The sequence below is a fragment of the Bos mutus genome, chromosome 18 (assembly GCF_027580195.1).
Source record: "Bos mutus isolate GX-2022 chromosome 18, NWIPB_WYAK_1.1, whole genome shotgun sequence".
In the NCBI taxonomy this organism is placed as follows: Eukaryota; Metazoa; Chordata; class Mammalia; order Artiodactyla; family Bovidae; genus Bos; species Bos mutus.
This window is the reverse complement of record NC_091634.1, coordinates 61,297,893-61,311,079: the sequence shown is the minus strand read 5'-3', so window position 1 is coordinate 61,311,079 and position 13,187 is coordinate 61,297,893. Positions and strand designations below refer to the sequence as shown.

The 13,187-nt window shown below is 60.3% G+C and overlaps 1 protein-coding gene across 1 annotated transcript in view; it reads left to right on the top strand.

The window, feature by feature from the left end:
* Window positions 1-1,329: 1,329 nt before the first annotated feature.
* Window positions 1,330-13,187, top strand: part of VSTM2B (V-set and transmembrane domain containing 2B) — a 32,398-nt gene continuing 20,540 nt past the window's right edge. The window contains exons 1-4 of the mRNA XM_070386779.1: window positions 1,330-1,834; window positions 2,373-2,557; window positions 3,514-3,543; window positions 4,442-4,883. Of these exons, the coding sequence (XP_070242880.1) occupies window positions 1,753-1,834; window positions 2,373-2,557; window positions 3,514-3,543; window positions 4,442-4,883 (739 nt within the window). The 5' untranslated portion in view covers window positions 1,330-1,752. The remainder of the gene's footprint in view (window positions 1,835-2,372; window positions 2,558-3,513; window positions 3,544-4,441; window positions 4,884-13,187) is intronic.

The window sequence follows — 13,187 nt, the reverse complement described above, 5'->3', positions numbered from 1 at the left end:
GGAATAGGGACAGCAATCACGTGAATCCACAGGGCTCCTCTCATCTCGACCTCAGGTCAAAGCTAAGAGGTTAGGGATCGGGGGTGGAGACAGAGACGCTGAAGTCCGCTGCCTGGTTTCCCTTGGTGAAGGCAAGAGACGCCGAGCGCAGGCGTGGGACTCGCCCCTACAACTGTGTCCCTCCAAACCAAAAGCGCGCCCCACGTTTCCCCTCGGGGACCAGACTGCTCTCTCGCAGAGGGCTGAGGACGGAGGAGGCTCTGGGCGAAAGCTTTGAGAGGTCCAGGGTTTCCGGGGATGCGAAGCCAGGGATGGGCTTCGAAACCGCCCTTTGCCTCCTTCCTCTTGGGGATCCCCCCGGGCACCGGGTAAAGCGAGAGCTGCGACCCATGAAGAACAAGGGGGGACGCAAGGGCCACGATCGAGGCGCAGAAACCCCACCCCGCTCGGAGCCCTCCTGGGCCTGGAGTCGTGCCGGGCGCTCCGCAGCCACCCCGCCCCACCCCGCCTCCGCCGTCACTCACTGCCGCCGCTCCGGCTTGCTCTCGCGCTCACGGCGCCTCGGGCACCTGCTCGCCCCGCGCCGAGCGCTCACTTCTCACTCGCACGCTGCAGACTCCGGCGTGGCAGCCCGCACCGGCCCCGGCCCCGGCCCCGGCCCCGCGCGGCGCTCCACCCTGCTCCCGGACCCGCGGCGCCCACCCTCCCGCGCCCCAGCCCGCCATGGCCTGGGCCGGGGACAAAGAGCGGGGCAGCTTTTTGTCCAAACCGGGGTAAGAAGTTGAGGGCGGGGGTCTGCGGAGAGGGCCTCGGACCCCGCGGGGCACAGGGATGCTAAGCGGCCGTCTCGGGCGACGGAGATGGAAAAGAAACAAGGGAGAGTTGGGGTGGGAAGACCCCCAGCCCAAGCGGGGGCGGGGCGGGGCTGCGCTCCAGCCAGAGACTGGCGGTCCCTCCAGGCGACCGGGCGGGGCGGGGGGGGGGGGGCGCTCCGGAGCGGGGGAGGCGGGCTGTGGCAGAGAAAAGAAGGGGAGAGAAGAAGGGAGGGAGGCGGCGGGAGGGCGCGGGTGATGCGGCGCTGGAGGCGGCCCGGCGCCCAGCCGCTGACCGCCCCCTCCCCTTCCCTTCCCCCTCCTCTCCCGCCCCTCCGGCTCCGGGGCCGCCACGCCGGACCCGCTCTCCCCGCGCTGCGCTGGGTCGGACGCCAGGTCTGCGCGCCGCGGCTGAGCGCCCACTCGCCCTGCGGAAAGAGCCGAGCAGGGACCGGCGGAGGCGGCAGCGGGAGAGCGGAGCGGCCGCCAGAGAAGGCGGCGGTCTGGAGCCGCAGCAGCAGGAGACCGGCAGGCAGAAACTCGGGGTTCCGAGGCGCGCGCTCTCCTGGCCAGGGATGGGTCCCGGCGCGGCCCGGCCCCCGACCGGCCCGCCGGGCAGAGACTGAATTGCGGGTCCCCAGAGTCCGGCGGACGACCGGACAAAAGGAAGCACGGACTGACTGACTGCCAGGAGCCTCCCGGCGGGACCTCGCGTTCCGCGCACCCGGAGCAGCGCCCCCCGCCGGAGCCGCGCCTGGCGAGCCGGCTAGGGAGCTGGACTGATTGGCGGCCGCCGGCGGCCGGGGGAGGGGGCGCCGCGCGGGGCCATGGCAGGCTCGAAGGCGTCCTAGCCCGAGTCCGACCGGATCCGAGCCCGCGCCGCCGCCACAGTCGCCTCTCCGAGCCCGGGTCCCCGTCGCCGCCGCGCCCCCTGCGGGAGATGGAACAGAGGAACCGGCTCGGCGCTCCCGGATACCTGCCGCCGCTGGTGCTGCGCGCCCTGCTGCTCTTCGTGGCCGAGGGTGAGAGCGGGAACTTTGCTGCCGCTGGGGTCTCAGGGGTCCTCGCCAGGGCCGCCAAAGCCAGCCTGTCCCGGCGGCCGCGGAGAAAGAGGCGGAGGAAGCGAAGGGGAAGGCTTCACGGTCTCCAGCGATCCTGATGTGCAGCCACTGCCCGGTGCGGTCGGGAGTGGAGAGCGGCGAAGGGTCGCGGCATCAGTGGCGCCCGCGCCCAGGTCCTTCGGAGCTGGACCCGGGCTCCAGCTGCGGCCAGGCGGCTCGTGGGGCGCCGGGAGTTGGCGCGCCCCAGCCTGGCGCTGGTAGTGAGGCCGGGCGCGGGGAAGAAGCGTGAGCCGCTCCCCGCCGCCCCGCCCGGACTGGAGGGAAGCGGCCTGCAACGGCAGCCGGTCTCTGCAGCGGCCCGGCAGCTGCTCGACCGGACTTGGCCAGTGCCTGGGCCGCGCGAGCAGCTGGGGGGTGCGAAGCACACGGCCCAGCGAGCCGGGGTGGCCCCGGGCCTCCGCCCCACAGCTGGTCACGCCTCTCTCTCCCCCGCCCCCAGCGACATTCACCGAAGTCCCCAAAGATGTGACCGTACGTGAGGGAGACGACATCGAAATGCCCTGCGCCTTCCGGGCCAGTGGAGCCACCTCGTACTCGCTGGAGATTCAGTGGTGGTACCTCAAGGAGCCTCCCCGAGAGCTGCTGCACGAGCTGGCGCTCAGCGTGCCCGGCGCCCGGAGCAAGGTAACTGGCCGCCCGCGCGGCGCCTGGGGTGACCGGGGTGAGGCAGGCAGGGCGCCGCCCCGTGGTGCAACCCATCTCCTCCCGTCCCCGTCCTCACAGCACCTTCAACAACAGCAGTTGTTACCCCCTAGGCGTTCGCATTGCCTTCACGGAAACCTCCCCTGAACTCCACGCCTAGCCCTAGGAAGCTACCCCTCATCCAGTTTGCCCGCTCTTGCCAGCTGCGGGTCCAGAGGGTAATGGGTGCCGGGTGTTGAAAGAAGACCAATTGCTGGGGCCGGGCTTTCCCTGTCCTCTGCCACTCTGAGGTCCCCAGGGCACACGGCCAAGCAGCTAAGCTCCTCCGGGCTGGGTTCCAGAGGCTGGCGGAGCACGCTGTACAGGTTACCTCCAGCCGCTGCAGGGTCAGAGGGACTTCCCCCTTTGCCCATCTGCCTCTTAAACAGTCTCTAGCTCTGCTCTCTCTCTCTCACGCACACACACACACCCACCTCCCCTCGCGCCGCGCGCACACACACACACACACACCGCACACCCACACCGCCTACCTTCGCTCTACACAGAGTCCCACCCTTTGCTCACATCTCCCATCGGGTCCTGTCCATGCAGCTTTCCAAGGGGTTTAGGGAAACACCATAGGGAATGGGGATGCTCCTCCGGAGGGAAATAGGTCTTCCTTCCCACCCAGGAGGCGATCCAGCCTCCCTTCCTTGGCTGGCAGGGGTGCTCCGGCAGCCCCTCCTTGGCCCGGCGCCATACTAGCTCCAAGCCCTGCTTCCTTCCGGATAAAACTCCTGAAAATCTCGATGTTCTTCCTGCCCTCCGCCGTGGCTACATCCCGAGCGGTTTCCAGTCTCAGCCTGCCTGCGGAGGATCCTCTTGCAGGAGGTGCGTCTGAGTTCTCTGAGCCTGAAGGCCAACAGCCTAATGTCTCTCTCTCCCTCTTTGCATTTTAGGTAACAAATAAGGATGCGACTAAAATCAGCGTAAGTGTGGAGCCCAGCGCGGGCCGCGGGAGACCCCTTCCGGCCGCTTTGCGCCCCGCAGCCTCCTCCCTCTTAGAAAGGCTCCTTGGCGGTGCGGTATAGGGCCCAGCTCACAGCCTGGCATTGTCGGCTGCTTGGCCTGTCCGTGCGCCATCTGTCGCCGGTCGTGGATCAGGTTCTCTTTTGCGTAAATCAAGGGTCCCAGGCCTGAATCTCCTTCCTCCTCTGTACGCTTGCCTGTAAAGCTCTCCTGCAAGCTCCTTGCCCTAGCTCCTGGCTCAGGGCTGTGAGCCCCACTCCCAACCCGCACGCAGCTTACGCCCTGGCGGCGCCCTCTGAGGCAGCCCTCCGCTCTGCCTGGGTTGCGGGTCCCGGTGCCAGGCGCTGTGGGCTGGCTTGGAGTTGCGGTGGAGGGGAGGAGTCTTGCCAGGGTTGGGGAGGACATGCGCTAAGCATTCCCGGCTGGAGATGGAAGGATCACGGCCTGGGGATGACCAGGGCCTCCTGTGCTTGGTTCGGAGGTGAGGGTTCCCTGGGAGCTTGGTGAGGGCCACAAAGCGGTTGGTCCCCGGCGTCTCCAGCAGTTCGCAGGGAGCTGAGCTTTGTCCACCGCTCCATGCTGCCGCCGAGAGGCAAGTTCCTAGGGAGCAGGGACCCAGAGGGTGTGGCAGCAGCCTCTGCTTCCACTGCCTCCCAGCGAGGGCAGAGCGCTCGCTGAGAAGGGCTGGAGCTGGGAGCAGGTATCTGTGCACTATGAGGGCAGAGCGACTCTCCCTCGGACACCACCTCGGCCCTCCAGACTCTGGAATGAAGGAGCATTAGTGGGAGCGGATGTGAAGGCCCCGAGGGCGAGGCGCCGGCCTGCCCGCGCCCTGACCGAAGCCCCACTCTTTTGCAGACCGTGCGCGTGCAGGGCAACGACATCTCGCACCGGCTGCGGCTGTCGGCCGTGCGGCGGCAGGACGAGGGCGTGTACGAGTGCCGCGTGTCGGACTACAGTGACGACGACACGCAGGAGCACACGGCCCAGGCGCTGCTGCGCGTGCTCGCGCGCTTCGCGCCGCCCGACGTGCAGGCCGCGGAGGCCGTGTCCCACATTCAGAGCGGCGGCCCGCGCCGCCACGGCCCCGCCAGCGCCGCCCGGGCCGACGGCGCCCAGGAGCCCGGCCGCAGCGACAAGAGCCCGCCTCCCGGGGGCCCTCCCGCCGCCCCCGCCCCAGGCGTCCCCGAGGCCGCCGCCGCCTCCGCGGCGCACAGAGCCGCGACCACCGTGGCGGCCGCCGCCTCGTCCGCGCCGCCGCCGCCCCGCGAGGCGGCCCTTCTGCGCCAGAGGCACTCAGGTAAGGGCCCCGCGGGAGTCTTTCGCCGGACGGGCCGCCCCCGCTGCGGTCGGTCGCGGGCGCCGTCGGTGGGTCATCTGGCGGCAGCGTTCCCGGAACCCCGCCTCTGCTTTCTTCCCGCCGCTTTCCGTCCTTACTGTCCGCTGCTGGGGGTGTTCACCACCCACGTTTATGACGGTGGGCGCCGCCCGGGGTACGCGAGGCTGGAGGCGGGGAGCTCGCTCTGGAGTTTGGGGAACCTGACCTCGGGGGCTGCACCCCAACAGCGTCGAGCCTGCTTGTCTCCTGAACACCCAGGGTGGGCAGTAGCACCCAGTCTAGAGTGAGAGGAGGCAGTTACAGTTCGGGTCTTGTAAGTCTGGGTGCCACCTTGACTGGACTGAACAGACACACTTTGTTGGAGCCCGCGTGGGTGGGCCTGGCTGCATGCGCTCTGCCCTCCTTGGCAAGCTCCAGGCGGTCCTAGACACCAGTTCGGCTATAATCGCCACTCCAGGCTCCTTTAGGCCCTCATGGGGGACCGGGTGAGGATGGAGCCCTGCCATTATTAGGAGGGCACCCGGAGGTTCAGGGCTGCTCTCCCAGGGAGCTGAGAGGATCAGGGGAGGGGGAAGGGGCAAGGAGAGAAGAGAGTCAGAGAGCAGAGGGCTAGGATGAGGGACTGACTGCAGGCTGGAAGCAGGAGGGCCGGCTTAGCAGTGTGGGCTTTTACCCAGGGCAGGGGGGCCTGCTGCACAGGGTGTCCCTCCTCCAAGGCACCCCTCACTCCCAGCACCTGCTCAAAGGTGGGACCTCAAAGATAGCTCAGCTCCAGGGCTCACTCCCTGTGGCTGCCTTTAAGCTTGTCACTCCCTCTCAGTCTTGTGGAGGCACAGACTCATAGAGAGCATCTCGATCAGCCTTGCAGCACTGAGAGTGCTGGGCTCTGGGACAGTCATATAAACCACCATAGGGTGGGGGAGCTGAAGCACACCGCCCTACTCTCATGGTTCTTTTTTTGTTTGTTTTGAAAGCCCCGTCCCACTCTTTGCGACCCCATGGACTATACAGTCCATGGAATTCTCAGGCCAGAATACTGGAGTGGGTAGCCTTTCCCTTCTCCAGGGGATCTTCCCAACCCAGGGATTGAACCCAGGTCTCCCGCTTTGCAGGCAGGTTCTTTACCAGCTGAGCCACCAGGGAAGCCCTCTCAAGGTTCTTAAAGTGCAGACGCCCCGCCACCAGCATCCGCACTTTTAAGGATGCAGACTCCTGGGCTCCCCGATAAATCCAAGGACACCAGCATCCTAGCCTCCCTCCCTGGCCAACCGTCTTAAGCCTTCAAACAGTTCAGTTTGCCTTCCACATTAGTTCAGTTGTTTCTCACTAAGTCACTCTCCCTGTGGAAGCTTCTCCATGGGACTCAGGCTCTTGGCTATATCTGGAGGCTTCATCCCTCTCAGGTCCCACACAAGTACCCACAAGACCTTCCCCCAGGCTAGGAGGGAAGGCGAGTCAGTTGGGAACTTGTGAAAGTCCTCTCCCCAAACTCGTCCACGTGTCTTGGAGCTTACCCCATTTCGGTTTAAGATAACATGAGTTGCTGTGCAGAACTCCAAAATGCCAGAGGCTTAACACAATTCGAATATACTATTTCTGGTTTCCATCGCTGGGAGGAGGGGCTGAGGAGGAATGGCTCTGTTCCCTGCAGTCATTCAGAGATTCAGGCTGACAGAAACTCGACCATCTTTAAGAGGTGGCTTCCACGCTCACTCGTCAACGTACAGCCCGCAAACAAGGGAAGAGAGAATGGAAGCAGCCTTTCTCAACCCAGCTCCCTGAGCACACCAAGCCCCGGGGCTCTAAGGCTCACAAAGCATGTGATGAATCTTTCTTTTGCATTTAGAATGGGTCTTGATATCTGTCATGTTTGGAAGACTGAGAAGATAGCCACTCGGGTAATTTTGGTAGAGTTCAGTTCTCTCAGAGGAAAGCTGGTGTGGAGAATGGCAATGGAAGTTTGTAAAGGCCATGCCTAGAAGTGGTCAATATTACTACCACCCTCATCCATCAGCCAGAACTCAGTCTGATTGTTCAACAGATGCAAGCAGGGTAGAAAGTGTAGTCCTTGGCTTGACAGCTGTTCTCCAGTCTCATCTCTTCAGGGTGGAAGAGGAGCTTAAATCACGGGGACAAAGCCATCTCTGCCTAGCACGCTGGAAAAGGGTTACTAGGGATACTGGAAAAGGGTTACCGGCCTAGATACTGCTGCTTGGTGAAGAAAACACCCTCGGCCCCATCCCTTGGGCTCTAGCAAGTAAACGTGTGTCTTGGGCTGGAACATTCCTCTGGGATGTCCCACAGACTATAAGCAGAGCAGAGGATGTGGCGCGCCAGGAGCCCAGATATGAGTTGTGTTTCCTTCTTTTACTGGCTGTGTGATTTTAGGCATGTGACTTACCCTCTCTGAAAGTATTTCTTTTAGAAATACTTCAGTAATCCCTGACCTCAGAGGGAACTCAACATGGAAACTGCTCTATAAAGTTCACTATTATCACCAAGGCCATTATATTCTCTGAGTGAAGAGGAGAGGATGAGGGAGATGAAGCGAGTGGCTGGTGGTTGGGGGCCAGGCTGAGGAAGGTCTTGAATGCTGAGTGGAGCAACAGGAGCCATTAAAGTTTTCGGTAAAGGAAGCCCTGTGTGATAAAAGGTCATTCCTGCTCGATCTCCCTCCTCCCTGGGCAGAGCTCGACCCCTCGAGCCTCATCACGACTGACTTGACTCTGCCCGGCACAGCTGTCAGAGCTCCAGTCTCTGGGCCTGACCGCAGGGAAGCTCCAGATAATGCATCGCTCCATCAGGGACCCAGCCACGGAAGTTGGCATGGACAGTGCCTTCTTTCTGGAAGTCCTTAGGTCAGCCCCGTTCTGATGGCACTTGCCAGCCCAGGCGGGGGCTCCTCTGCCCTCCCTGGGGTGAGAAGCAGTACTACTTTCCCCCAGAAAGCAGACCCAGCGGGGCTGCCAGCAGGGCTCACGGGGCGGCACGACCGGGATGGCGTGTGCTGGCCCTAAGGCCTCTGTCGCCCCAAAGCCACTGCTGGCTCCTGCACAGGTCAGCAACCACACAGATACACCGCAGAAAGAGCCCCGGGTTCCTCTCCAGCTGTGTGCAAGCCCAGGAAGGTGGGCCCTCAGCTGGAGGGCCAAAGGCTTGTGTCCTCCGTTCTCTAGATGAAGCTCCAAGGAGAATCACTGTGCTGCGGGCCCCTCTGTGGCCCACTCTTGGTGTAAAGAAGTGGATCAGAGGACTTCTAATCCACACACGTGCCCGACAGCTTGATGCCAAGGGGGCACGCATACTGTCTTCAGTGTCCCAGCCTGCCTCACCTGCTGCGCCTGGGGGCTGTGGGTGGGATGAAGGCTGAAGCTGGGTTCTGAGTCACGGGCACTACCAGCCTTTCTGCAGGGCTGTGTTGTCGAGCAGCTCTCGGTTCTGCCGAGCCTCTCTGGGATGCAGCAGGCAGCCGATCACTCAGAGCCAGCAGCAGTGTGAGTCAGAGAGGGAGCTCACAGTGATGATCACGGACTTGCTCCCCGCCCCCACCACTCTCCTCACCCAACTCTCGGTTCTTGGCAGCTTAGAGGGGGAAGGACGAGAAAGGATTGTGGCCACTTGGTTACCAGGCAGGCGTGTCTGCAGAGTGTAACAGAGAGGGTGCTGGTGGAGCAGATGGCACATTCGAGCAGATTCTTGGAGGAGAGGCAATGAGAGTATTTTTTAAAGGTGTGAACAAGGTTAGGACAGCCAAGGATGAGAACTGGCCCCGGCTCATAGCAGTGGGAATCATTAGCACCTTTGACCTGGAAGGGCAAAGGGAGGGGGCAACTAGCAGAATCCAGAGAGGTCAGGTGGACAGAGAGACCAGAAGAGCTGAGGCCTTGGGAGAGGGACATGCTGACCCCCGGTGGCCTGGCAAGACCCCCCTCTCCTGCTGACCTCTAGTCCCCTGTCAGGGTCTCCCAGTGACCACACCCTCCTGGGAGCTGAGGACAAGGGCACCTAGGTGATGCAGCCTTACAGGCCAGCTTCTTGGGGCTCAGAGCAGAGTGGGGAAAGGCGAAGGGTGGATGTGGAGTGACAGAGGCAGCAAGCTGGTTCTCAAGGGAGGAAGATGCATCCTGCCCCGGCCCAACACCAGGACACACCCAGAGCTGAGTTCCTAATGAAAGAGGTCATCTAATCTCTGAGCTGAATGGATACACTGGCTATTTCAGATTGGCAGCCTCAGAGATGGGCCCAGCCCAGGTCCCCAGTCACCTAAGCAGTTGCTCCTGGGAGAAAATCAGAAGCCCCAGACAACACGGTGTCACTGTTTTTAAAGCAAGCCTCTTTGCTAACGCCAGGAAAGGGGTGAGGGGACTTACTCAAAGCTTTGTTTTCAGCTTTCTCACAGCCAGGCCAGAAAAGCCTTCCTGTGCCCTATACATGCCCAACACAGCCAAATACATATTTGCACTAAAAGTTTATGTTCAAAAAGTCATTCATTTCACGTCTCATTTGTCAGGAGACATTTTGATATTTGTGCCTAAAAATAACATGGGCTGGATTAGCACAACAGAGCCAGCATAGGAGATTGGGGTCCTTCATAGCCATGTTCATAAATCTGACTCCTAATTAATTTGAAAACTGACCTATTTTTCATGAACACTTTGCTGCTGGTTGCCATTTCTAGAAGAAAAAAAGAGAGAAAACAAAACAGTATCTTCCAGACAAATCCTTCAACTGGAAGGTTGCCACAGTGAAGCCAAGTGTGGCCTCAATAGAATATAGTTTGCAACTGACTGGCTTGTATGTTGGCAAGAGGTTCCCCTTTGCAGGGGCCTGGGAATCAGCTCCGTGGAGTGTGAACCTCTAATTAGCCTCCAGGCTCCAGTTCAGAGAAGAGCCACCCTGGCCCCTACAGAGAGCCAGCTGGATGTGGGAAATTGATGCCTGGTACCCACCCAGAGAACTGAGTCTCAATATTTCAATTAATAATGAGAGAAAGACACAAGCAAGGTCATAGGTGTGATGGCTTTAGAGAGATTGTTACTGCTGGGAGCCATCCAGGGGAGCATCCTTGGCAGTCACCATGGCAACCGTAAACCATGACAGAAGAGGGCTGTGGACAAGGTGAAGGGAGCTCCTCTCAGCCCGGGGCCCCTGGTGGACAACAAAGCCAGCAGAAATGCCAGTGTGACCAGAGAGAATCTCCGTGCAGTGGGCAGGTTTCCAACGGGGCCGGCAAAGGCAGGCAGCAGTCACCCGGTCTCCCCTTCTCCCCAGACCCACAAGGACCTGACAACCATCACCTTAAATAAATAGCCTGCTCCTCCCTCAAGCTCTGATGTGACACAAGGGTCGTAACTGAAGAGAAAGTGAATCTGGCAGAGGTTTTCCCACAGAGGAGAAGGTGAAACTCTGAGCATCCTGAAAGAGAACATGAAGGGACTTCACAAAGTAAATGGCTGAGCCTCACCGCTGGCAGGAGGCAGTCGCATCCTGCAGACGCGTGTAGGTGTCCACGTCACGGCCTCCCGTCCCTCACCGGCCAGTCCTATGGTTGCCTCGAGCAGGAACCAGCGAGGACAGCCAGACTCGGCTCAGGGCACCAAGGGCGCCCCCGGGACTCCGGCACAAAGCTGTCTGCGTCAGCGGGAGTCCCGGGCAGCACAGCCCTGGCCCAGACGAGGCTGACAGAGGAGGCCTGCTCTAGGCAGTGCGAGACCTCAGGCTGGAAGGAGGCGCCTGGGCTTCGTCCCCCTCTTAGATCAGTCCTGGGGAAGTTCCCGGGGGGCCTCTCTTTCCCTCCCAACTCTGTGCCCCATGGATTGAGAAAGTCACACCAGGTGGAAGGGCCTTTTTTGTCTATCATCCAGCCATGAGTCAGCTCACAACACAGCCATTCTCTCAGCACCCGGGAGACCCCAAACTAAGGAGGAAAAACCGTACTGCAGATCGTCATAATGATAAAGAATACTTGCCTTTCACTGAGCACTAGGTGTGTGTCACGCTAGCATCTCACCGGTGTCCCCCGTTTCTACATGACCCCTTCTGCCCCACTCCATCAAACAGCCCCTGCCCCAGAGCCCAGATTCCTTCCTTCCCTAGCCGGGGCGGCAGCCCCACAGGAAGAGTGGAGAGCCAGGCTTTCTAAATGTCACCGGGAGCCGAACCCACCAAGGAGCTTCTCATTAAATACGCCAGGTGCACACTTTAAAAGCTCTGAATATTAAGGATTCCCCAAGCATCCATGGGAATAAATGAGGTCAAGTGCTTTTGTAATACGATATTGATTACTGCTGCCCCATGTGGACAGAGGCAAGGGCTTGGCTGTGGTCTAAACCTCTAAGCTTTACGGGTGCTGACTCGGTTTTAAGATACCTTTGCAGCACAGGATAAAAAAAGAAAGTATCATCTTTTCTATTCCCCCATGCTTTGCAGGCATCTCTTAGAATCTCCAAAACAGTGAGAAGCTTCCCTTTGTCTTACATAAGGGTTTCAGGAAAGTTTAAGATTACAAGCAAACAGGCCCAGCATTTGCAACTGCCGATCCCCACCTTTTCGTTATGAAGGATGACAAACCTCCTTCCCTGGGATGAGGCTTCTAGGGGAAACAGTCCGCTTGTTGGTGGCTTTGGTGTTCTCAGGAAAGTGAAGTGAAGTCGCTCAGTCGGGTCTGACTCTGCGACCCCATGGGCTGTAGCCACCTAGGCTTCTCCATCCAAGGGATTTTCCAGGCAAGAGTACCAGAGTGGGCTGCCATTTCCTTCTCCAGGGTTCTCAGGGAAAGTTCTCTAAGTGCAGGATGGATTACCCAGTCCAGTCTTCTCTGGGGTAAGGCTTAGCTGCTGGTGAGCAGAGAGCCGTGGAAGGGGCTGCCGGGTGCTCAGCAGCAGCGGGCCCTCGCTCAGGTCTTCTCAAGCCACACCTCCACCAGCTGGCCCTTGAGAGGCAGGCCTTGTGAGTCTCGGCCCTGCGTGAGCATCCTGGGTGAGGCCATTTCTGGAAAGTACTGGTGGTCCCATTCCGTCATTACCTCTCCCTGGGCTGAAATATCAGCACCACATTGGGCTGGCTTCTGGTCTTTGTGGTTCAAGGAGAGTGTTTTGGGGGCCCCACCATTCACCAGCTCACCCACGCCCATGCGTTCTGCTCCCTCCAGCTCAGAAGTGACCACCCCGCCAGAGGGCTCCTCAGGCGTGAAGGCCAGCTGTGCACAGGGCACCTCTGGAGTGTGCCCAGCTGGACACCCAGTGCTGATAAGGGAGGAGGCTACGGTCAGCCAGGCTTCCCTGCAGCTCAGCTGGTAAAGAATGCGCCTGCAGTGCAGATCCCGGTTCGATCCCTGGGTCAGGAAGATCCCCTGGAGAAGGGATAGGCCACCCTTCCAGTACTCTTGGGCCTCCCTGGTGGCTCAGCTGGTAAAGAATCTGCCCACAGTGCAGGAGACCAGGGTTCCATCCCTGGATTGGGAAGATCCCCTGGAGGAGAGCATGGCAACTCACTCCAGTTTCCTTGCCTGGAGAATCCCAGGGACAGAGGAGCCTGGCGGGCTGCAGTTCATGGTGTCGCAAAGAGTTGGACACGACTGAGCGACTAAGCACGCACACACGCTTGGTCAGTCAGGGCCTAGGCAAGCTCTCTTACAGGAGCTGCCCACTATGGTGGAAAAGACAAAACAAACCTGAGAAAGGCTGACAACAGCTCAGGAGAAAGTTACCACTTTTCCAACCACTTAATTCTTCCTCTGACATTTCAGACATTCCTTACTATTCGGCTAAGCTGGTTCACGGGCAAGCCAGTGTTTGAATGCCAACCAGGCTTCCTATTTCTGGGCCTCACAGAGCTCCGGCCACCCAGAAGTCACAGTCCATGCCTCATTCTCTCGCCCTTCATAAGGACTATGCTTCTCATTTTCCACGAGTCCAAGTGCTTGGATTCCAATCCTGACCCGTCACTTCCCACCCGCCACAGGCAAGTTCTCACATCTGTTATCATCTGGGTGACACCAGGGCCCACGCAGGACCAGAGGAGATAATCCTCAGAAAGAGTGGGGCTTCGCATAGGCCGGGCACCTAGAAAACACCCACTGATGTTGGCTGTATCAGCATTGTTCGTGGGAATGGCACTGACTGTCCCGGGTCGTTTCTTGAACGTTTCTGGGGGCTGGACAGGGCGCTCCGATCTGAGACTTTGCCCTGAGACATGTTTCCCTCTGTGCAGTGAGTGCATCATGGGGCTAAAGGTGAGGAGACAGCTGATGGCACTTCAAACAGA